The 24,403-nt window shown below is 49.7% G+C and overlaps 1 protein-coding gene across 1 annotated transcript in view; it reads left to right on the top strand.

The window, feature by feature from the left end:
- The first annotated feature begins 236 nt into the window (after positions 1-236).
- The window catches only part of Rnf165 (ring finger protein 165), a 115,230-nt gene continuing 91,063 nt past the window's right edge, over positions 237-24,403 (top strand). The window contains exon 1 of the mRNA XM_036204817.1: positions 237-359. Within this exon, the coding sequence (XP_036060710.1) occupies positions 299-359 (61 nt within the window). The 5' untranslated portion in view covers positions 237-298. The remainder of the gene's footprint in view (positions 360-24,403) is intronic.

Here is a 24,403-nt window from a genome sequence, read left to right as displayed (position 1 = left end):
GCTGTCCCCCGCGGTTCCGGCGAGGCCGCGCCGCGCTGCGCTCCGCTCCCATTGGCTGCGCGCGCCTTTGTGTGGCGGCAGCTGCGGCCCCAGCGCCTTTGAATGTCGAGAGGGGCCGGGAAGGGAGCCTTTCCATGGGCCATCTGTCTCCCCGCCAGCCGCCGCCCCGCCGCCTGCGCCCCGCGCTCCGCCTCCCGCCCCGGCGGCTCCCGCAGCCCCGCCGCCCGCGCCCCGGAGCCGCGCCACAAAGGGCCCGCGCGCAGCCGCCGCCGCCGCCGCCGCCGCGCGAGGAGCCAGGATGGTCCTGGTCCACGTCGGCTATCTCGTGCTTCCAGTGTTTGGCTCTGTGCGAAACAGAGGTATCGCTTTTTCCTTTCGGGGTCTGCTTCCTACCGAGCGCGGATCGCCGCAGGCACCGGGCGGGGGCGGGGACGGGCGCGGCGGGCGGGGGCGCAGGCACAGCCGCGGGGCGAGGCGAGCGGTGCTGCTTCCCACCCCGTTCTGGGGAGACCCCCGAGTGTGGGATGGCACCCTCGCGGGAGCTTTTGTAGTGAAGTTAGGATTTGGTGAATTTGGGTCCCTTCCTCCCCAGCCCCGTATTTTTTTTTAAATTATTGTTTGCGGCGGACGTGGTTCCTCCAAATCACAGCCCCTTCCCCTACCTAGCCCTGTGTGACCGAAAGGAGATGCATGCTGTGTGTGTGTGTGTGTGTGTGTGTGTGTGTGTGTGTGTGTGTGTGTGTGCTGTGTGTGTGTGTGTGTGTGTGTGTGTGTGAGAGAGAGAGAGAGAGAGAGAGAGAGATTTAATTTTCTATGATTTGCTTTTTTTTTTTTTTTTTTTTTTTTTTTAAGGCATATGTGTGTTTTGTTCTGTTTTGTATTTTTTCATTTTGGGGGCCTTAAGGCCAATGGCCGGTGAGCTGGGATCTGAGTATCAGCCCCATCCCATGCTCCGACCTCTTCCCTCTTATGGGTATTTACCCTTTTCCCTTCCTTTTCTCTCATTTAATCCTTTTTGTTTTATTGCCCTTATTCTGTGGCCCCGCACACCTCTCTCCCCGCAACTGTATTTGTATGACAGTTGCAGTTACAGGTTCAAAATGCTTGTATGTTTGCGTGTGCATGTGTATGTGTGTGTATGCATGTATGTATACATATGTGTGCGCGCGCGTGCTTTCGAGCTTTGGAAACCAGACATGCGCTGCCTTGCACCCCTGGGCCGGTCCGGAGCGGGTTGTCTGTTTCTTGGGTGTTGAGCTGTGCGTGAGAATGAGGTGGGAAGCTGCCCCCACGCCAGGCCTTTGCCCGGGGCAGGGGTTGACCAAGCAGCAGGCTGGCGATGTCTTTGTTTTTAACTGTGGTATATGGGGTGTGTTTGCACTGTCCCCCTTCCCCATGTCCCCCTTTCCTTACGTTCCCCTGCAACAATAGCTTGGGTTCCCCCCTTTCTTCCCCCCACTCCACATTTCTTCCATTTTCTTTTAATCAAAAATTCCCACCTCCCAAAGCAAATCTGAGATACATCAATTCATTTTTTTTTTCCTCTTCTTTTTGTATTCTGCCTCTGGACTCACATTTCTCTTGGAAATGTTTCTTCTCTCCCACTCCACGTCTGCTTAAATCCCTACTGGCTAAGCACCCCCTCCCTTTACAAGAATGATGTCTTCCCTTCGCGGACCCCCTCTGGTCTTCCGAGTCAGAGCGGGGGATGGGGGTCGCAGAGCCAGCGCTTTAGTGCGCCCCAGGGGCCAGACTGCACCAGGCTAGGAAAGCCCAGCCAGCCCTCTTTCAGTCAAACTATCCCCAACCCCTAGCCTCTCCCCAAAAACCCAAAGGCAAGATTGGCCCCCTTAGGCCCGTTTGAACTGCAGGGTTTTTTTGTTTTTTTTGTTTTTTTTTTTTTTTGTTTTGGTGTGTGATGATAGAGTGATGACATTCTGCATTTATCAAATCTTTTTTTTTCTTCATTGTGTAGCTCAGTGAATGGTCAACTCGCTGCTGTGTGCGCTGTGACCCTTCTGCCTCCGCATTTAGCTGTATTGTGACACCCTCTTAACCATTTCCTGTCTCCATCCGAGGAAGGCATTGCTATTTAAGCGGCAGTATCCCTATCTCAGGCCAGCGTGGTGGTGGTGGTGGGGGAGAGGAGGTCAGACTAGATAGATCATGAAATGCCACCCCCTCCCCAATACACAATTATCTCTTATTACTTGGCATTTCCTCTTAAAACGGGTGTGGAACATTACACTAGGCAGAAATTCAAAAATGATTAAGAAGGGTGTTGAGCCTGAAAGTATAATTATCCTGATTAAATCATTATCATCCTCATTAATACCACCAATCTCTAAATACCATTGCAGCATGCTGGTTCCATGTTTTGAAATTCAAATTGTTCAGCTGCCTTTAAAATTTATTTTTAATAACCCTCCCCTCTACCAACAAAAATCCAACAAAACCAATTCTGCCTGTCAGAATTGCAATGGCAAACTTTCACAGTAAACACACCCACAGGAAATTTTAGGGTCTGAGGGGTGAGTTGGGCTGTGGGTAAAATTTAGCACAATGTGCTAAGGACACATGACCTTCCGATAGAGGATACTAATGCTTAATTCAAAGGTCCTAAACCACAATTTTCTTGTAAAACTATTAGATAGTCTGCTAGCTTAAGCCTGTTCTTTTAGTTTCCATTGTAGTAGTGTAGGATGTAGGCCATTTCAGAATAGAGATAGAGAAATAACCATTTTTGTATCTTCATCTTGTTTAGCTGAGTACATTGCACTGTAAATCCCTGTTAAGTGGATTCCTTTTGCCTTGGCTTGGAGGCTATAGCAGCCCATTTTCCACTTGTCTGGGTGACCATCAGCTGGCCTCCTGGCAGTTGGAGGCAAAATTTATTAAATATATATTTAAAAGAAAATCTTATGATGAAATGACAGTTGCTGCTATTTCAGCCTCTGAAAAATTGGTGCACCACGGTCCCTGGCTTAAGGGGAGCTGCTGTGGCCATAGGGTCCTAATTGTTTAATTGTACAATGTCAAGAGCATCTTTGGACATCTGCCCTGGCCCTCGGGGCTGCCCCTTTAACAGCCGGCTCCCTTCTGCTGCCTGGCCAGCCAGACCTGCTTGAAAACGGAAACAAACAGCAGCAGTCATGAAAGAATGAGGCGCCTACTTTGAGGGCCCTTCCAAAATCGTCACAAGCAGCCTCCCCAGAATGCCATTTGGCGATTTGAAAAGAAAAAGAAAACGCAAAACAAAACAAAATAACCAAAATAAATAAATTAATAAAAAATATATCTAAATAAACCTCAGCAAAATGGTTTTCCATTAAACAGGGGTAGCGTGTTCTGCTGTGCTGAATTACTTCCTGTTCTTATTTTGTGGGTAATTTTTTATGTATCGAATATCCTTTTGGTTGTGTATCTTTTCACCTTTTCTTGTACTAAAACTAAAGCATGATGTGTATTTTTTTACATCCCCCAGTTGACAATGTACAGCGCTCGGTTAGAGACGTTCCCCTGCTGAACCGTACTGTGGTCGTGTAGCCCGGCCATCTGCTCATTGTACGCTGCTGCTTTTGTTCTGTCCCCTCCGAAGCATGGTGGGCCCAGCCTTTTCTTTTCCTTTTTTTTTCCTTTATTTTTTTCCTTTTTTTTTTTTTTTTTGTATTGTGTGCATGATGACATTGTTACACACAGAATCCACTAATACTAATATACAATCTCAATAAAGAACTAGTTGTTTCCTATATTAACCTAGTGTGCTTTTTCTCTTGCTGTTTCCCCATTTATTGTCGTATCCCGCTGTTTAGAACCTCCTTGCTTTTCTGTCCTCAACCTCACCCACCCACCACCCCCACCTCCCATTGTAAGGTTTGAGTGAATGCCTTTTCTTTTACTTTCCTTTTTTTCCTTTCCTCTCTCTCACCCCTTTTTGTGGTATAGATGTGGTGACGCTAAGCTCCTGTCGCCCCTCTCTTAGAACAATAGGAGCCTGGGGCCATGGGAAGGGTCAGCTGTCCTCTCACACTGAAACAGCCCCTCTGCATGGAGATCCTCTATCTTTGGCCACCTGGGTACTCAATACCCTCCACTTTTCATCTTAGTGTCTGAGCTGCGAGGTGTTGGAAAGAAAGAATTCACACTGAGGTTGAGAAAAGGGATACTGTACTTAACTAGCAATCTTGTAGTATCGACTCACCTGAAAAAAAAACCCAAAACATTTTGAGTTGCGTTTCAACTTTCCGTTCACTGTCTCACTGATTGACTGTCCTGATAAATCATGCTGGGGGTGACACGTGACGTGTAACTGATCCAAAGCACTAAAGCATCCCTTTCTATGTGTATATTGAAATTCTTGAGACCTACAGTGTAAGTTTGTCCTTTGGATCCCAGGTAAGGATCGGACGGAAGCCCCTGAGGCCCCTCCCCGTCCCGGGGATGGCAGCCCCACCTGGGACTGTGGGAATAAGAGTCAGTACTTTCTGGGGGCTGGGAGCCAGTTAAAGCTGATTAGAGCCTGCTTGCCTGAAAGCTGCTTCATCTGTGGCCCCAGGGCCTCTCTGGGGAGAAAGCAAACCAAATCTGATCTGGCCATTGTCTGAGAGTGTGTGTTCCTTGGAGTGGGGGTTGGGAGGTCAGGAGGGAAGTCGGGACCTGTGTCCAAACTGAATTGCAAGAACCCTTCCAAGTATCTTTACCCTCTTCCTATGATGGCTCTGAAAAAGCCAACAGGAAACTGTCTCCTCCCCCAACCCCAGAGTGGAACCCATATTCAAGCATTTGTCAACTACATCTATTCAATTTCGGTCCAGAACAAGCCTTGTTAAATGAGGCGTTTTAGACACCAGAGGAAATCAGTTGATTAAAGAAATTCATGGTTCCTTCAAGGGGTCATCATTTCAAAGCTGTTTCTCTTGGCGATGTGTTTAGTCCTGGCTGGTCTAGGCCGTCTTCTGGGCGGGTCTCCGACAAGGGTTCCCTCAGGGAGGACGGCCTGCCACCTCACTGCTGCCTGACCACTGCGCTTCCTTGCCTTCTTTGTGGCCTCGTGAGACACTCCCCACCCCCAAGGGCTGCCCTCTTTGCTCTGGCCCTTTGTTCTTTTCTTCCCAGCCTGGGTGGAAAAGCTGGACTGATTGACTGTGACACACGGACACACACGGATGTTCTTGGCGGAGGCTTGTGCTATGGTGTGTGCAAAAGGAGCCGTGTGGGTCTGGGAGGCCAGGCCCTGGAAGGTTTTCTGGTTTTTCCTTCATTTATTTTCCTTATGGTTTATCTGAGACCTGAGTTTGGTAAGGCAAAATAACACTTCCATCCAGCTTCAATAACAATCAAAACAAATTGGGTGACTACCCTCATCTCTCCCTAAAGATAGATCAATATTAATCAACTCTAATATTTTTTTTTAAGTGGACGTTCAGTATTTCAGAATTCTCCAGCAGTACATTCCAAGGCTAGCTCTTCAATAATCCAGAATGCAATTGCTTAATGGCAATTGTGCCTTAGCAATGTGTTGAGTCTGTACTGTACACGACCCGGCTTATCAGAACTAAATATCTAACACATTCGAGGGAGAATTCTCCCCCAACTTTATGACCCAATAACTATAAAGTCGTTGCACACTGTCTTTCTTCTCTTAGCCGTCTGTCTGCTGTATGAACATTGACTCCAGGATTTTGCCCAAGCCGCCTGTAAATGGACCAGGTAACCCACAGTCTCGGATAAGATGGAATATGGCACCTGTTCCAGTTTTCTCTGAATTTCCCTTCTGACCAGCATTCCATAAGCCCCACTTAATTAATGAGTTTTCTTAAGTAGAAATTTCCCACACAGCAGCAAATACAATCAAACTTTGCAGATGAGGGGGAAGGGCCACCCAGACCACTGATGTTCTTTTATGCAGATGAATGACAGCCTGGCGACCTCTTTACAGCTTTCTCACCTTCTTTTTTTCCTCATGTCCTTTTCCTCTTTAAATAAGCATCTTGAAGTTTCTCTTGGGAAGCTTGATGGCTTCCTAGGAAGGTGAAGCCCCAGCTTTGGGCTGTATCTGGTGTTAGGTAGAGTTTTCTTAGAGCTGACCCATGACTGTGGGTCTCTCAATTCTCCTGGACCACTGCTGCCCAGACATACAGGCCACTTTCACATTAGTTTCCGAATGGCTGTAAATAGCTTTAAAAGGTCCCCAGCTTAACATAGTGTGAAGCAAATCAGTGTCAGTTTCCAGTATGGTTTAGCCTCTTCCCGCGGAGAGGCTCAGATTCAGGGTGATTGATGACGTCCTTGCAATGCCTGTTCCTCATATGTACACTCATTCATTCCTCCATTTGCTTACTTGTTCATTCATTTTAGTTAATGAATATTCATTAACTACCTTCCTGGACCAAATGCTGCACTAAGGAGGTGCTGAGGAGAGACCTCTTAAGACTTATGCTGCCTGAGACATCTGAGCAGAGGGCCCACGTGGATGGCTGAGTGACCTCATTTGGAGTAGTCTAGAACTTGAGTCCTGGCTGTCTTGGCCTGGAAAGGGAATATAGGTACCATTCTGAACACCATCTGCATAATGACCACCCTAAAACCTGTCTCAGAGGGTGCGTTAAAACTCTTCAAAGGCACCTGGCTCACAGCAGTGTCAAAGGCAGGGTAGATAGCTGCCCCCCTCTTCATAACTATAGGTATTGATTGTCCCAAGGATCAGAATCATGAAGCCAGAGATGGTGTTGTGGAGGGTTGTCATGTGTACCTCGGAGGTGACATGCACACTGAGATACAGAGTACCAGGTGGGGTGGGAGACAAGAACAGGACATGCATGTGGTATGTGCACATGGGTGGTGGTGGGGAGACCTGTGTAGGATTGTTGCTTTCTGCAAGTGCATGAGCAGCAGCAGGGTCATGGTCCTGTGTTTGAGCAAGTCTCCTTAAATCATAACTCCAGGGCCACGTAGCACCAGGTCTATAGAATGTGTAGACAACATCTGGAAGGGACTTTGAGGCCAGTTTCCGAGGCCTTTGGGACAGTTTGGACTTGCTTCTTTGTCTGCTGAACTCTCAGGAGAAACAGAGAAGTCTCAGAGACTCTTCTCCTGGTACCTGTGACTGAGAGCTGAGACTAAGGGGCTGAGTCTGGGGGGAAGCCATGGCAGCCTTCTAGGTGGGATAGAACCCCAGATTCCATGTCTAAGGAGTGAGAGGAAGCTTCACATCCTGGGCCGTGCCATGCGGGGAAATGTCCAGGATCAAGTTGATGTGGAGGACCAAGGGAGGGTAGGCCTTCGGTGTGCCTTGGGCAGTGTAAGATCACAAAGGCAAACAGAGATGAGCAGACCAGTCAGCTTTGGGGAACTCTGAGCCCAGCAGTGGATAAACATGGAATTCGGCAGAGAGAAGGACACTGTGTCCTGCTTGGGAGCGGAGACCTCTAGGACTTTCCCGTGATTTTAGTGGGAATAGGACACGAGCTTCTGTAGTGACAGTTGCTCGTGTGGTCTTGATGCTCTCTCCACGTCTGGAATCCCCTACTGGGTTGTTCACATGTATCTTCAGCCACTAGGCTCACTCTGGGAGCTGCCTGACTCAAAACCTCAGCCCTTCTGCCAGCTGTGCCACTCTGTCCAGATGTTACAGTTTCATTGAATTTCAACCCTTGAGCAAAGAGGCTCCAGGCATTTGAGTGCCAGGGCCCTAGCTGGGTTGGTACACATACACACTCACACACACACACACACACACACACACACACACACACACACAGAGAGAGAGAGAGAGAGAGACAGAGAGAGAGAGACAGAGAGAGAGACAGAGAGAGACAGAGAGAGAGACAGAGAGAGGGAGAGACAGAGACAGAGAGACAGAGACAGAGAGAAGAGAGAGGGAGAGGGAGAGATGAAGAGAGCCACCTGTACCCATGGGGAAGAAGAAGCTAGAAGGAACCGATCTTGGGGAATGGAGTTGGAGATCAAAGGCATGGGTGTGGCCCACAGCAAGAGGATGTATGTGTGACACGTGAGGTGTAATCTCAGGCTTGGTCCATTATCCTCTCATTTCCTCAGGTATGACTGTAACCTGTGAGGAGGTAATTAAGGATCTGGAAGGAAATTGAGGCTCAAATTGCCAAAAGCCTTTGCCACCCTCTCCCTGTTAACACAAATGACTGACCCAAGGCGACTGGCCACTCAGTCTTGGTCCCCCTGAATCTTCTGTAGTTTGTAGACTGTCAGGTAAGCCCAGGAAAGCAATCTTTGCTTGGCATTTGTATCTGGTGGGAGCAACTCCAGAAGCTAGGCTTCTCCACATGGAGATGTCTGAGCTATGAGGAGGTTTATGTTCTCAGCACTGAGCTGGTGTTCCCACAAGGGAACTCTGAAATACAAGGTTAGAATGCCCGGGGGACAAGTGTCCCCATGTCTCCAGCTGGGAGCTGTGTCCTGGGACGGTAAGTTCTTTACCTTTAGATGCTTACTCAGAGGCGGCTGCCAGAGGTCTGGGAGGTGCAGTCTGTGCCCTGATTTCTGCATCTAGAATAGCAGTGCCTCCCATGCTGTGAGTCTGTGTTGCCATCTTTCTTAGATCACCTTGATGACTTCACAGATGACGTGTGCTACATCACAGAGATGACAGAATCCCATTCTGGAAAGTTTAGAAAGTAAAGTGAGGGCATTCACCCTGGTGTGATCCAATGAGCACATTCATGAGATACCTTTCACATTTACTCTGGTGTGATCCAGTGAAGCGAACCCAGGAGATGCCTTCCATATTCACCCTGGTGTGATCCACTAAGCACATGCATGAGATACCTTTCACATTCACTCTGGTGTGATCCAGTGAGCACATGTATATGATGCCTTCCATATTCACCCATGTATGATCCAATGAAGCGCACCCATGAGATGCCTTCCACATTCACCTTGGTGTGTTCCAGTGAAGCACACCCATGAGATGCCTTCCACATGAGCACATGCATGAGATGCCTTCCACATTCACCCTGGTGTGATCCACTAAGCACATGCATGAGATGCCTTCCATATTCACCCTGGTGTGATCCAGTGAAGCACACCCATGAGATGCCTTCCACATTCACCCTGGTGTGATCCAGTGAGCACACGTATGAGATGCCTTCCCTACTTTTGCATATGTATTTGGTGTGTGCTTGTAGAGTTGGGATATAAACAACTTATGTTTTTAGTACTGGAGATGGAATCAGGGCCTCATGCATGCTAGGCAAGTGCTTCACTGCTGAGGCACATTCCAGCCTCCCCCAGCCCTCCTTTTTAAGTTTTGAGAGTCTTCCCAAGTTGTCTGGCCTCAAACTTCTTCCCTCAGAGTGCTAAGTCGCTGGGATTACAGGCCACACTAGGCCCAGCTACCTTCTCCGTTTTTATTTCACATTATGACAGGAGCAGTTTCACAGTGTGCTCTCCTGTTCTCACAGGCCGGGTAACATTTCACTTGAGACGTTCCTGGTGAGCCAGGACTGAGATGGACTGCAGGCCATCTGGGTTGGCTTACCCCAGCTACGGGTTATTGTGGTGGTTCCTGCCATCTACCAGGTCCTTCCACCAACAGATGACAGGCTCAGTGAGGGTACAGGGAGGGGCTGGAGAAGAAATGCAGCTGAAATGATGTCACCAACAGCCCAGGGTCTGGTCCTTCTTCTGCCAGGAGCTTCCACATTGGCCTCGAGCAAGTCTGTCTTCCCCTCCATTCGGGGACCCTGCTCATCAGATGGCGACTCTGTAGTTCATGCTTTCTGGGGTTTTGTCACACGGAAGCGTGTAGAGAAGCCAGCCAAAGGCGAGAGTAATAATAAAGGCCCTCGCAGAGCTCAGTGGAAGTAGACCTGGCTTCCATCCTCTTTGTCACTAACCGCCCTATGAGGCTGGCCAAAGCCGAGGGCTCTCTGACTTCACTTCCTGTCTGCCAAGGAGATAATCGGCCTAATTACCCTTCCTGCTCTAAAAAGCCATGATTTCCTCTGCCCCCTTTGCCTTTTCTCTGGGAGGCAGCCACTCGTGCCTCGGTACCCAGTGGGCGAGTGCCCTTCTGAAGGCAGGTTACCTGGTGCCTTAAGCAGGGAAGGATCAGTGCTGGGCAGGAGGAGACTTTCCTTGAACCATGAATGAGGTGTGCTGCCTTGGGCTGGGTAGCCCCCTCATCCAGAAAGGGATGGTGACATCACTTACATGGTAGCTTGGGCACAGCAATGCCAAAGAGTGCTTCCTAGCTCTTAGGGCTGGCCTCCCCAGCCCAGGAGAGGAAGGTGTCAGAGATGAGGTGGAGGGGCAGGAGCCTCTGGCTGGAGGAAGCAGGCTGGCTTAGCTAGCACCTGTCTCAAGGATGGGAGAAACCTGGGCAGCTGCCGCTTCTCTCCCCTCCCCTCTGATGTGGGAGCTGGGGGAAGGGGGGTGCCTTGCCCTCTGTCTCTCCAGACAGCTTAAGTTGCTTTCCTCCTCAGCTGCCAGAATCCCGTTTTACCCCCTTCCTCAGAGCGCAGGGACCCCCTCTGGGCTGCCTGCCTTTCTGGCCCACCCCCACCTCAGAGTAACAGCTTCTGTGCCTGAGCTCTGTGGGAACGGATGGATTAATGTGACCATTCCCACTCTGGACTGTCCTGCCGTAGCCAAAAGATGCTCTTCCATAAGACCTCAGCCTGCTTGGCAGGGCTCATTCCCTGAAGTGAATAGCCACAAGGCCTCCCACTACCTAACTCTTTACCACTGAGGCCTTGGCCTCCTGACCAGAGCTGAAGCTCCTGGGGAGAGAGATGGGAAGACAGGCCCAGGCATCTCTTCTCACAGCTTCCTGCACCACTGTCCTCCCACAACCCAAAATGAATCTAACTTCTGCCAGGAGAGGGTGACCACGGAGGTGGCTGGACAGGCCTCAAATCTGGTCCAGTCAGTGTTCACCAGAGCTCCTCATCTTGGATGCCAGAGTAAGCAAGCCACAGCCTTGGCCTCACCTTGTGGGCAGGGGAAGAAGTCAGGCCAGGTCAGGAGGGGGACACCCCAGCGCTGTGAGGGGTGCTACAGTTGCTTCACTGCAGGGTGTCGTCTGCTGCAGAGCCTCAGGGGACTGACTGACAGCAAGACTTGATGCAAGGATGAAGCTGTGGCGTGGGTGAGCATAGGCCTGTGGAATGGGTGAGCATAGGCCTGTGGCGTGGGTGGAGGGAGGGGTCCTTAGCTTGGTCATGCCTGGCAAGTGAGGGCAGATAGAAGAGGTGAAAAGAAAGCATGGGTGCTGACTTGGGGTGGCATTTCTTCTGGAGTGTCCCTGTGCCTTCCCAGAGAGATGCGGGAGAAAGCAAAAGCAGGAAGTGGAGGCAAGAGGGGTGACAGAGGCTAGCTCCGTTGTACTGCCCCCGAACCCCTCTAAGCAGGGCCTTTATCCATGTATTCCAGGTCTGTGCCCTGAGGGTGCCCCCTGGCAAGTGGGTGTCCTTCCTCAAGTCACCTCTAGACTTCAGGGACACTAGCTATGTGCTTGGAAGATCCCAGGCAGGACTCTGAGTCTGGGGCCAGAAAAGGGCCTGGACTTAAGGTGGGACAAACTGCAGTTTCTAGCCTTCACTTCTGAATTTGTAGAGAAAGTGATTTTCAGATAAATGAAGCAAGGGATCTTGCTTGACATGAACTTGAGGGAAAAGCCAGAACTTTGTGATGTACCCAGTCTAGGCCATGCGCTGATTGTGGGGCTACCTCACTTCCCTTCTGAATGTGAGCACTTAAGGGGCAGGTGAGGAATACTTGGTTGTCCCAAGGCCTCATCTTCCCTGTGCTGGAGACCCAAGCTGTCTAGTGGCTGGAGTTGGGTCTTTGTCCTCCAAAGTCCCAGGAAGGATGGGAGCCAGGTCTTTTGACTCTGATGGCCAGTGGGCTCTTAGGTGTTGACCTAAGGCCAGGTAGAAGTGTCATCTCCAGGTGTGGCAGTTAAGGGTGGCTTTACAGAGGTGCCTGGGTGAATCTTGAAGACACCAGAGATGTAACTGGGCAAAAGGAGGCCAGAAATTGGGGATGAGTTCATGGTTGAGGCATGAGAAAGGCCTTTTGAGGAGACACCGAGCTGGCAGTGTTCCTCATGCACTGAGAGATATCTTCAGGACTCTTGTCTTCTTATTGTGGTAAAATACATATTGCATAAAATTTGCCTTTTAAATCAGTGGTATTACATATACCACACAGTACTACGCAGTCACCACTATTTGTTACTTCCAAACCTCTCTCCAATCATCACAGACTAAGTTGTCCTTAGTTTCCCCAGTTCCCAAGAGTCTGTTTCCAGGTAGGGTTGGGGCTGCATTGGCTGAATGTCTTTCAGAAAGGAATGAGGTGGTGGTGGTGGTAGTGTGTGTGTGTGTGTGTGTGTGTGTGTGTGTGTGTGTGTGTGTGATAGAGAGAGAGGTAGGGGTAGGGAAAGAGAAGAAGAGAGGGGGACACACACACACACACACACACACACACACACACACACACACACCACATACACACAGATAGCAACGAATGTCTAGCTTTTGCCCTCAGGCAAGCTGCCTTACTGCCGACCAGTTGGGTGATTTGTTCTTCTCTGAACCTCAATATCCTCTTCTGAAAAGATGGAGTAGAGCTGATTTAATACCAGCAACGTGAGAAGATGACAGAAGCCAATTATGATGCATATGGAGTGTGAGATCTGCAAAGTCCTGGAAGTACTGAGCAAAAAGGGATGGTCATTTTCTGAGCCCCACCCACACGCTCCCTCCCTTTCTGCAAGCACCCCCTGCCTGTCCAGGCTGGAAACAGTCCTGAGGGTGTGGAGAGTACATATGGGGTCTGGGCAGACAGGACAGGGTCAGGCATGTTGCGGGTAGCTTAATTGTCTAAGCAGTTCATGAGCCTCCACTTGGGGTTGTGGGCAGCAGAAACACAGATGACCTCTGGCCACAGCCACCTTGGGGACTCCTGAACATTCCTGAATGGGTAGAGAATGCACAGACGGGCTCCACAACCAGAACTCAGCCAGTGGTCAGTCTGGGCAGCAGTGTGGACCATTCTTTGGCCACAAGGGATGGGGAGAGGCCACAAAAATCCCACAGAAGTCTGGGGATCCTCTAGGGGAGGGAGATCTGGGCTCTGCAGCTGTCAGGCCAGTTCCCGCCCCTGCCCTGCCCACACGGGCCCAAATCCAATCCAAGAGGTAAATGTCAAGAGTCCTGTGGCCGTCACTTTTGTCTGAATTTTCTTTTCTTTTTCTGGAGTATTTGGTCCCTCTAGCCTCATTGCCATCCCACCCATTCCATCCACTCTCGCTCTCCTCCCTCTCCCTGGCCTGGTCATTTCTGTTGCTGTCTCTCTTCTTCCTGTCCTGTCCCTCTGCTGGTCTGAACCTACCTGAGTGCTTCTGTGGGGGGTGCTGCTCTGTCCTCAAAAGAGCCAGTCATGTGAGGGGTCATGGGATGTTCGAGGTCTCCCTCTGAAGTGGTCAACCCTTCGGGGCCACTGGTTCTGACCTCTAACAATAAGGTTCTCATTCTTACCTGCCATGATGAAGTAAGCTGGGTATGTACCGCACCCCACCGTGACGCCTGGTGCACAGCAGGATGCCCCCACAGTTACATGTGGCTGCCGGCTAGGAGTTGCCATGTGCCCACACCCTCTGACGCCTCCTGCCACCTTGAATATGGTAAGAGGAAAAACTTTTGAGCCTCAGCATTCTCATCTGTAAGATGGGAACCATCACAGTGACCTCCCAACAGGGTTATAAGGAGGCTCCGATTGAGTGAGTGTGAGTTTGTTCGACTCATCTAGCAGACGCACACTGAGCGCAGGTCTCTGCCCTTGATCCAGGAACCCCATGCCAGGTTCTGGGGACAGAAAGATAACATCAGGACAAGAGGCAGCAGCAGACATCCATGTAATGTTCACTTTGTGACAGGCATGGTCCTAGTCCTTTGACTGACTTGAAGAAACTGAGCTCTGTGGGAAATGGATGGGTGGACAGGCCCAAGGTTCTCTTCATCTGGGGACAGATGTGCTGGGGGAGGAGATGCTGAGGCTGAGCAAGGGTTAAAGGATGTACACTGGGCAGGCCGGCAGTGGGGGGGTCATGCTGTAGGTAAGAGATGGCAAGGAAAGGGCTCTGTTGAGGTGACCTGGGGTACCATCAGGCCTCACTACCAACCCTAACCATCAAGAGAACAGTATTACCTGTTGCCCAGGAGTCAGACATCCACAGTCTACTCCGAGCCCAGGCTTGTGAGCTGGATGTTGTTCTAGCAGATCATGAGAACATGCAGGGATCCCACAGTCTCCCAGAAAGCAGCGATGGGCGGTGTTCTCAGTAAGGGGTTAGCATACTCAGTGATGGGAGGGTGGAAGATGAAGGAGAGGAAGCAGTGGTGTATGTCTGAGAGACTTCTAGAAGATGCAGGTGGGACTGAACTTGGAGCAGCAGCTCTTACGCCTTTCTGCCAGATGCCAGGGCCCTTTGCTGCTTTCTAAAAGACTTTTCTGTGGGAAGGTAACTCATGCCCACAATCTTGCAGGGTTGCACATATGCCCCTGTCTTGAAGAGCTTCATCTTGTGTTAGTTCAGTGCTCTGCAAGGGTCTGCATAAGAAGAGCTCTTTGGTTTTCTCCAGCAACATTCCCCAAACTGTCCAACCACAGACAAGTGTGTTCTGTATGTGCACACATACACAAGTCAGAGTGTATGACTTCTATAACTATCCATTAAACTCAATGCCTGGAACATGACATGGGAAATATTAGCCTAGGAAGTTAGCTCAAGGCTGGTCAAAGGTAGCTTCTCTATATTGAGGGAGGTGGCATGTTGATTGGTGGCACCTGGATTTTCCTCTCAGAGGGCCCATCCTTAGCTACTGTCTGAGTCCATTCCAGTTGCAATAACAAAACAGAAGTTCATTTCTTACTGTCCTGGAACCTTGGGAATCCAGGATCTAGGTATCAAGAGGTTTGGGGTGTGGAGAGTATCCACTTCCAGACAGCTGTCCCTTTGCTGTGACTTCCCATGGATGAAGAAGGAGGATCTTTTCTGTAAGGTCTCGAACCCTACTCATTTGGGCCCTGCACATTTAGCACTTGCTGCTTGAGTATGTGCGCACACACATAAACATTATTCACAGGAATTCAAGCTTCAATCATTGTTATTGTTTTCCATTGTTTTTTTTTTCCATCTTCTTTTCTTCCACCTGTCCTCTGTGCCCTGAGATGCCCTCACCATGCCATCACCAAATTCCCAAGATAGTTATCCCAATAGAGAGGCAAAGGTTCATCTCCAGGCCTAGCCATACTGACTGTGCTAACGTGCCCAGGCCAGCCTCAGAACTTGGACCTACACACCGACTTGTCACTGTCCTCAGGGATCTGCTGCCTCCATGACCCTTGTGAAGCATAGGTGGAGAGGTGAGGCCCCACTGCTGAGGATGCTGTTCCTGCTAACTTGGTGTGGTCTTTATCATTATGGGTAAAGCAGACATCCTGAGGGGAGTGTCCTGGGAGGGCATCCAGGAGGAGGTGGATCTTGAGCTGGGATGGAGGTTCAGTCAGCAGGGAGTGAGAGAAAAGAGGCACTGAGGTGTTGAGAGAATGTAAGGGGCATTAGGAAGAATTATCACGTCTTGTGGCCCTGGTCTAAGATCTGAGCATCAGGCGTGGGCCCAGTCTACGGAAGTGAAACAATTACTAGTGTTTCTCCCATTGCTCCAGGCATTGGAACTGACCCTGGCTGAGGTGGCCACTCACCTTTGCCACCCTAGCTGTGGAGCAGAAGAGACTGAATGTTATTAATGCTTCTGCCTTGTTTTATGAAGTGTCCTAACAAGCTGGCGAGCCAGACATACTCAGTCTTCTTTATGGCCACTACGATTTCTCCAACATCGAGATTAATTTGACGATAGCTGTTTATAAGCTCTTCCATCATCGGATATACCCATTACCTGGGAGGAGAGGAGGACTGGGTTTAATTTGTGAACGGCCCTCCAGGTCCCTCTACCCGGAGTATGTGCGGGAGTCTCAGCCATAAATCATGGCAGACACTGGCACCATGGAGACAGGGGGCGGGAGCTCCTGCTAGGCAAGCCCCAGCACCTGCTCCTTGTGTGCCAAGGAGAAGTCCTGGAAAGAGGACTGCTCAGCAGACAGAGCAGGGCAGGCAGGGACACTCAGCCATCTATGCTGGGGGAGAGACCCTAGGGAGGGTGTCATCTGGCTGGGAAATTTCACTTCCTTGAACCTACACCCTATGAAAATTATCTGGAAGCTTGCTAAAATAAAATACAAAACTTCCCTCCATTCTCTAATCATCTCCCTGGCTTCAGAGTCTAGATCTTTCTCAGGGGAATGCAGGCTCCTACATGCCTGCCTCCAGTAGTGCTTGGCCTGTGGAGGTGACTCTGTAGAGCTGAGCAACACATAAGATGGCGATTGTAAGGTGCTAGCCCAGGGTCAGTATAAATAGACCCTTGTGTTAGTGACTTTCCTATTGCTGTGAAGAGACACCATGACTAAGAAAACTTACAAGAGAGTTTATCTGGGCTCGTGGTTCTAGAGCATTAGAGCCTATGATCATGGTAGGGAGCTTGGCAACAGGCAGTCTGGCAGCCTGGGCCTGGAGCAGGAGTTGAGAGCTGACATCCTGATCCACAGGTACTAGGCAGGGGTGGGGGTAGGGGTGGGAGAGACACGTAGCTAACTGCTATGGGCTTTTGAAACCTCAAAGCCCACCCCAGTAACACACCTATTCCAACAGTTCCAGGCCTCTTAATCCTTCCCAAACAGTTCCACCAAATGGGGACCAACCATTCACATCTTTGAGGTTATGCGGGCCATTCTCATCAAAACACCACAGTCCTCATCAAAGCAACCCCCAGTGCCTCAGTTTCTCATCTGAGGAGTGGAATGGAATGTGACATTTCCCTTGGGTTGATGGAGGCATTCCTTGAGAGACCACAGGAAGTGCTGGCACAGTGTCTGGGCTCTGGGTCAGGCTCTTCAGTGAAAGCCAAGGCCCGAAGGCTCCCAAGCCAGCTGTTGAGACAATGAAATGGGATCCCCCTTTTTTTAACTAGTTGTAGGGACTCGGCGTTAGCCTGTTCGTGGTCCCTGGCCTCACTGCCACTGCCTCTGCACTCCGTGTGAGCTGTGAAGGAGGGATGTACTCTGAGGGCAACAGACCAGGACATGGCTGCTGACAGGGCCAGCCAGGACTCTGGCTTCTTAGGACTGTGTCCACCACCCTCCACTCCTGCCCAGCTCTTCTCTCTTTTGAGGGAATGAGACTGCTCTTGGGAAGAGACAAATGGACACCAGAGGCCCATGGTAAGAGTCCAGACACCTGGGCCTGGGGGCTGGAATAGCAACCAGGGCCTCTGGGTATGGTGGCTTGCATGGGTCCCAGATCACCCTGTCTCCTAGTCCACCAGAACGTAGCTCTCAGGGTTTGTAGACTGGGAAGGGACCTATTTGGTCCCACTTAACCTTCATGTTATGAGAGGGGAAGGGACTTGACCACGGTCCCTCGGCAGAGATGGACCCAGAAGAGCAGGAATCTCAGTCACTCTCTCTTCCCTTCTGCTCACAACTACAGATGCTTCTATTTTCCTGTTGGTTTTTCCCCCATGCTGTGGTTCAGAGACGGGAATGTACATCAGCAGAAGTACCATGGGTGGAAGACTGCAGCCTCTGGAGGGGAGGCCATGGTGGAGGTGATGGAGGAGGAGGCAGTGATGATGGTGGAGCTGTGGTGGAGATAGTGGAGATCGTAGAGGTGGTGCAGGTGGTGGTGGTGGTGGTGGTGGTGGTGGTGGAGGAGGAGGAGGAGGAGGAGGAGGAGAAGGAGGTGGTGGTGAGTTATTTCAGGGTCAGGAATTAGGAGCCTGGGCTCAGATGCCAGCTCCAAAACTCACTGGTGCATGCTGAAGGGTGAGTGTGGACAATGTCAGGCAGTTTCCAGGGTTAGGGTGAAGGAGCAGCTGTCTGGGACAATCCCTTCTCCAAGATAATGAAGCTAAGGGTCCTTCCTCACTATATGAGTTAGCTTTTATGACTGTGATAAACAACTGAGAAAGAACGGAAAGGAGACAAGATCATTCTGTGCTGGGCCGACTCTGTTGTTTCAGAGCTACAATGAAGTGAAACATCCTGGTGGATAGGCATGGCTCACCTCAGAAGCAGAGGGAGAATCAGGAAGGGGGCTGGGCAGAACAGAGCCTTCTCAGGCATTCCTCCAGCCAGACCCCACCCCCCAGTATCCCATTCAGGAGTAAAGTCATCAATGGATTAACTTATTAAGTTAGCACTCGACATCCTCACTTCTCAGTAGCACCATCTAGGAATCAAGCCTCCAACACATGGGCTCTGTGGGGTGGGGGTCAGGCACTTGGTAGCCAAACCATAACACAGGACATGTAACAAGCAGGAAGCACAGCGGGACACGTGATTCCTCAAGCCATTGGTGGTGTTGGCAGGATGATGGTGTGTTCTTCCATCTTGTAGACTCCATGGGAAAAACCCTTATGAGAGACTTGATGTCAGTTCAACTCCTTTTTGGGTCTCTACCTGGTCCTCTTTGGGGTTTTCAAAGAACATTCCGTTCTGTTAGCTGCTACACTCATATGATTCTAAAGTACACACCCTTTCACACTTCACATCTTAGAAACTAGACTATGGTCTAATGATGGTGTACCCTAGTTTAATATCCCCTTGAAAGTCTTTCAGGGGCTCATAGAGAAATGGTGAAGCAGAGGGCCTTGTAGGGTTGGTGCCATTTGACATCCTTTCATTGTGGACTCCTCCATACACAAAGCTGTGGAGACCACAAATCCACAGAATCCTCAAACAAACATGGCCACGTGTGTGGGTTTTAAGATGTAGGTTTCTGTCTCACTATAGTCATTTTCCTCCATCAATGCTTGTGATGTGTGTAATTTAACTTGAGCACTTGGAGGCAGGCCAGAAGTCAGAGGGTTGGAAGGGCAAGTTCTAGAGTCCCCCAGAGGGACAGGCTCTCCTCTCTCGTGGCCCAGAGGTTCTTGCTGGCTCAGGGATGCACACCCTCTTTCTTCTTTACCGTACAGCCCCTAAGGAGGATCTCAGAAGACACGCCTTGTTAAGAAGGCTTGAAGAGGACACACATACCCCAGAATTACTGTCCCAGGAAAAGCACTAACTTCAACCCTCCTCTCCACACACTGGTCACCATGTCTCCTACCTGTGCCTGGATGAAGTCAGATGATCTAAGAGGATGCTGCCCCCTCCTTTTCTTGTTTCCCCCAGCAACCATGGCCTCTAAGTATCTTGGAATGTCTCCTAGGTCCCTGACTGCCTCCTCCATTTCTACCCCTCAGGTGTTTGGTTGCCCTAGACCTTCCCCGAACTCGGCTCTGCACACACGATCAAAGCCTTGCCTGGCTCCCTGTGTCTGCAGGACAGTTCCACCTAAATATCTGGATTGGTGTTGCCACATTGGGTGTGACCACCGTAGTTGATGATGACAGTGACTGAGGCCACATAGGAGGGCTCTGCACTGGGGTGAGGGACAGAGCTGCTGGGCCAGGCACTAGTCTGATTCTCCCTTGGCAGAATTTCAGTGTCCCTTAGCTCCGGGCCACTTAGCCACCACCATAGCTTAGCCACTACTGGACCATGGTCCAGATTTCCATCGCTCTTACTGTTGCTTTATTTATTACTAAAGTGTTCACTAAGGCCCAACTCTGCCAGGAACTATGCAGAAGCTAAAAAAGACAATGCCTATGAATGCCCAAGCATTCACTCACTCACTCACACTCACTCACACACTCACTCACTCACACACTCACACACTCACTCACACATTCTCCACACTCACTCACACACTTACTCACTCACTCACTCACTCACTCACACATTCTCTCACTCACACACTCACACACTCACTCACTCACTCATTCACTCACTCATTCACTCACTCACTCACTCACACATTCTCTCACTCACACACTCACTCACTCACTCACTCACTCACTCACACATTCTCTCACTCACACACTCACACACTCACTCACTCACTCATTCACTCACTCACTCACTCACACATTCTCCAAATATTGATGGCAGCCTCTGCCTCATTCCTAGGTGCTAGTGCTGAGGATACAGCAGTGAACAGGGCCGACTTTATGGAGCTTGCCCTAGACAGCAGACAGGTCAGTGGCCTGTTAGAGGTCACTTGTGCCACCATGCAAAATGGCACAGGAAAGGGGGATGTGATTCCAGTGAGGAGGTGGAGAGAGATGCTTGCCTTGTTTGACATGCAGGAACAGGTCTTACTCCTTGATGTTACGTTTGACAGAGCCCCCGAGTTTCAGGCAGTGGAAGAGGGAGCCCTGTGGACATAACAAAGAGCCTTGGGTCCTGTCGGAGTGTGACATTATGTGAATAGACTGGACACTTCAGAAGGCAGTATGGTCAGCCTTCTATACCAGTTGGTTCCCTATCCATATTCATTTCTGTTAACAGAAAAGAACTGGAAAATATATCATTTCTATACTGAACACAGACAGACGTTTATTTCTTGTCACTATTCCCTGAACAATGCAACTGAACAACTGCGTACACAGCAAATTTGTGTTTATTGCTATTATAATCAAGAAGGGGCTTAAGACACATGAGAGGCTGTGCATGAGTTACATGCCAATACTACGCCACTTTACATAGGGACTTGACCATCGTTGGGTTTGGGAATCTGAGGAGGATCCTGGAACTCAATCCCCAAGAGTCAATATGAAGGATAGCAATGGTCACTCTGAGCATACATAGAGTCAGAGTACACCTAGTGAAGCCTCCATGAGTCCTGCCATGACACTGGCCACAGAGGGCTAAGAGGGTTCTAGCCTCTCCTTCTCCAAGTCCTTGTCATGGGCTTTTTTTTTTTTTTTTTTTTTTTTTTTTCCTGTGTGGACCCTCTCTATGTCCTGCCTCCTAGGTCTAGACCTTAGTCACTTCTAATCATGGTACAGGTGACAGGCTTCACCAGGGAAAAACTGGGACTCCAGAGGGTGTGGAGGTGTCCTCCAGGGCAGCAGAGCCTCAGGGCAGTAGCACTCCGCTCCAGCTGTAGTGCTGGGCTCTGCAGTGCTGGGTTCTGACTGGGACAGTGGGCTTTTGCTAGCTCCTGTCCCTCTGATCCCCTTACCCTCTCAGCTCCTTTCCTAGAGGTGACAGCTTGTCAGCACTCTTTATTGAGTACCCAGCCCAGCATGAGGCACGGCACAAAGTTTCGCTGAGCTTAGCCTCCTAGAATCGACAGTAAGCCCACGATCCACAGAGAGACATGTTCATGTGAACATGTTTCAGAAAGGATGACCTATTTTTGGAGGCTATGTTGGAGGAGGTGGCAGTCAGGATATATGTCTTGACCTTCCCAGAATTCCTTGTAATTGTGAGGGAACTTTGGAGGCCTCAGGGTCATCTGTTAAGCCATCAGTCTTTTATTTACTCTCGCTCAAGGGCACTGGGCTTGAAGCCTGGGGTACATGGGGAGCGAGACTCCTCCTGATGCTTGTCAGATGCCACTATCAAATTGGGAAGGAAGACATTCATCATCCACAGTAAAGAATTTTTTATTTTATTATTTATTTATTTATTTATTTATTTATTTATTTATTTATTTATTTATTTATTTATTTATTTTGGGCCATAGTGACAAAGTGCTATAAGCTGTGTCTTAAGACAACAGAAATTTTCTCCCAGCCCTAGAGGATATCAAAGGGCCAGCAGGCCCTGCTTCTCAAGTCAAGGGAGACTCCTTCAGTGTCCCTCAGTCTGATGATGCTGACAGTCCTTGGGTCCCTTGGCTTGTGCACACAACACTCCCGTCTCTACCTCTGTTACCACCTGTGTTTTTCCGTGTGTCTCAGTGCTTCTATAGGTTGTATAATACAGTCATCATTAGGATCTAACCTTAACTGATTCCATCTGCAAAGATTTTATTTCCAAAGAAGTTCCCATTCACGGGCTTTGGCCTAGGACTTCAACATACCATTTTTGGGGGCCATACAGCTCAACCCACAAGGATAAATTGTACAGACTTGGATATGCGGCAGCATATGAAGACAATGAGGACTCAACAGCGGGGGCTTGGGTCCTAGTAGGCTCCAGGAACAGGAATCCCCATAGTGTTGGATAGCTCAGCAACACAGGATGATGGTGAGCAGAGTGAATATGAATGGATGAAATAGAATTAGGAATGCACCAAGTTCACACACCACAGGGGCAGACTCCTGCCCCCCTCAGAGCTGTCTGCTAGATCTGAAAGGCAAGGACAGTGAGGCCACAGAACTTAGAAGGCTGCAGCCCATCCTGCAGGTCACCCATTTACCCCTCCCTTGCAGGAGACATCGTGATGTGTGTGTGTGTGTGTGTGTGTGTGCGCGCGCGCGCGTGCGCGCGCACGCACACATGCACATGCTTCTGTGACCTTTCCAAGTGCCTGGACTTCAGGTATGGTGGCTAAAGGGAAATAGGAATGACTGTAATCTGGACTGTTTGATGAGCTGACGTGTTTTCCACAAGCCCAGAGCCTCTGGCCCTTGACATTCTCCGAACACCCGGGACTGGCCCTTTCTTCCCTCGTTCTTACACAGATCTACTTCTCTTCCATTTCCTTTTCTCTTTGTGTGTCTGAGGAGAAACCTGGGTGAATGAGACCCCTCTCATCCCACCACTGATGGCCCCTGCTCCAAGCACACCCACAGAACTCCGCTTTTGACCTAAAGACCACAACACGTTGGAATGACTATCAATCACCCTACTCCATATTCTTGCCCCAGCACAGCTGCAGTCCCTACCCCGGCATCTACCCACTGTGGGCCCCAGTCCTGGTACTGATCATGGGCAAGGTCTGGGTCCCTTCCTGAGTTTTGGTTATCGTCTGTGAAGTGGAGGTAGGAAGATCCACTCAAGGCTTACATGAAAGAGCCAACAGATATGAGAAGCTAGCAGTGGGTAGCACAGTTTTGTGCTACGATCGACTTTTGACCCAGCAATTCAAGTGTGGTGCCTGGGCCCAGGGACTGACTCAAGGTGGCCAAGCCTGGCTGCTCCCTGCCTACATGGGTTATGGTCAGCCTGCTGGGAAAGGTGAGTCTTAGGTGAGGAGTTTACAAAGTGATGGAACTCTGCAAAGTGGGAGTATGGGCAACTCTTGGGGGGGGGAGGGGGACAGAAGGGAGGGGAGTATTAAGTAGTCTTTCTCATTTAAGAGGGACCTGGAGGTAAAGCGACATTAGCAGTCTAATGATGGCCAAACAGTTCTCAGTAGAGGGTGTAATGTCTGGGCGGCTGGAGCTCCTGGCCTCTTTGCCCAGACTAGGGTCTGGAGCAAGGACAATGTGAGAGCTGACATCAGAGAATATAGAGGTATTCCATCCAGAAGCATTAGCACCTAATAATTCTATTTGGTTGAAAATTATTTTATTTTACTCACTTATGTAGGAAAAAGTTTGTAGATAGAAATCTGGGACTGGTGTGATAGTTCACATTGTCAGACACTTAGGATTCCTCTACTTCTGTGGCCAGCTCTGCTATTTGTAACATCCACTCCCAAAGTCACTCATGACCAAGATGGCTGCTAAAGCTGCAGTTGTTAGATTTATAAATTTTCCAGCAAAGAGAAGAGAATATCTTCAGAAATGAGGCATTTCCTAGAAAGTGTAAGTACCATTTCCATTTCCCCTTAAATCCTAAAGCTGGGAAAGCATCTTTACCTCAGATATTTATGTGCCTATTATGATGGAAGGAGAAGAAGCATGTTGGAGGAAACCCAAAACCTCTACCACAGTCAGTGGTTTAGTACTTCAGCTGACAAATGGTGCCCTAGGTCCAGATTAGCCGGAGATGCATCAAGAGTCCATCGACTCTGTCAGTGGCTCAAGCTAGGATGCTACACACTCATGTGGATCGTGCAAGAACAGCCTCTTCTGCAGAGACTGAATTCTTTACTGAGGGTGTTGTGAGATTCTCTGTTGCTAGGACAAGAGCAGGAGGACTGATGTGTTTGTGGCTACCCACCACAGAACAACGCAGAGAATGGTCTCTACAGGGGGCTCAACTGGGATGTTAGAAAAAGCAGTATTTTTATGTCTTCAGACTGCCCTGGGAACTTAGGGTTCCTAAGGAAAATGCAATTGGGATCTGGAACCTCTCATTACAAACACACTCTTGAAACCCAAGTGGGTTGTATCTTTTTCTCAAAGGTATTTCCAGAGCAATCACAGTTTTTCCAACTCATCCTTTCCTTTCTTCCCTTCCCCTTTTTGTAGGAGAGAGGAGTGCAGGACCAGGCAGGACCAGGAAAAAGCCCCTATTGTATTAGGGAAGTTGTCAGTGTCGCTGGAGGTAAGAGGCTCAGCTGTTGTGGAAGAGT

The sequence above is a fragment of the Onychomys torridus genome, chromosome 13 (assembly GCF_903995425.1).
Source record: "Onychomys torridus chromosome 13, mOncTor1.1, whole genome shotgun sequence".
NCBI classification, from domain to species: domain Eukaryota; kingdom Metazoa; phylum Chordata; class Mammalia; order Rodentia; family Cricetidae; genus Onychomys; species Onychomys torridus.
Note: the sequence above shows the minus strand (reverse complement) of the source record. Positions and strands in the feature narration are given on the sequence as shown.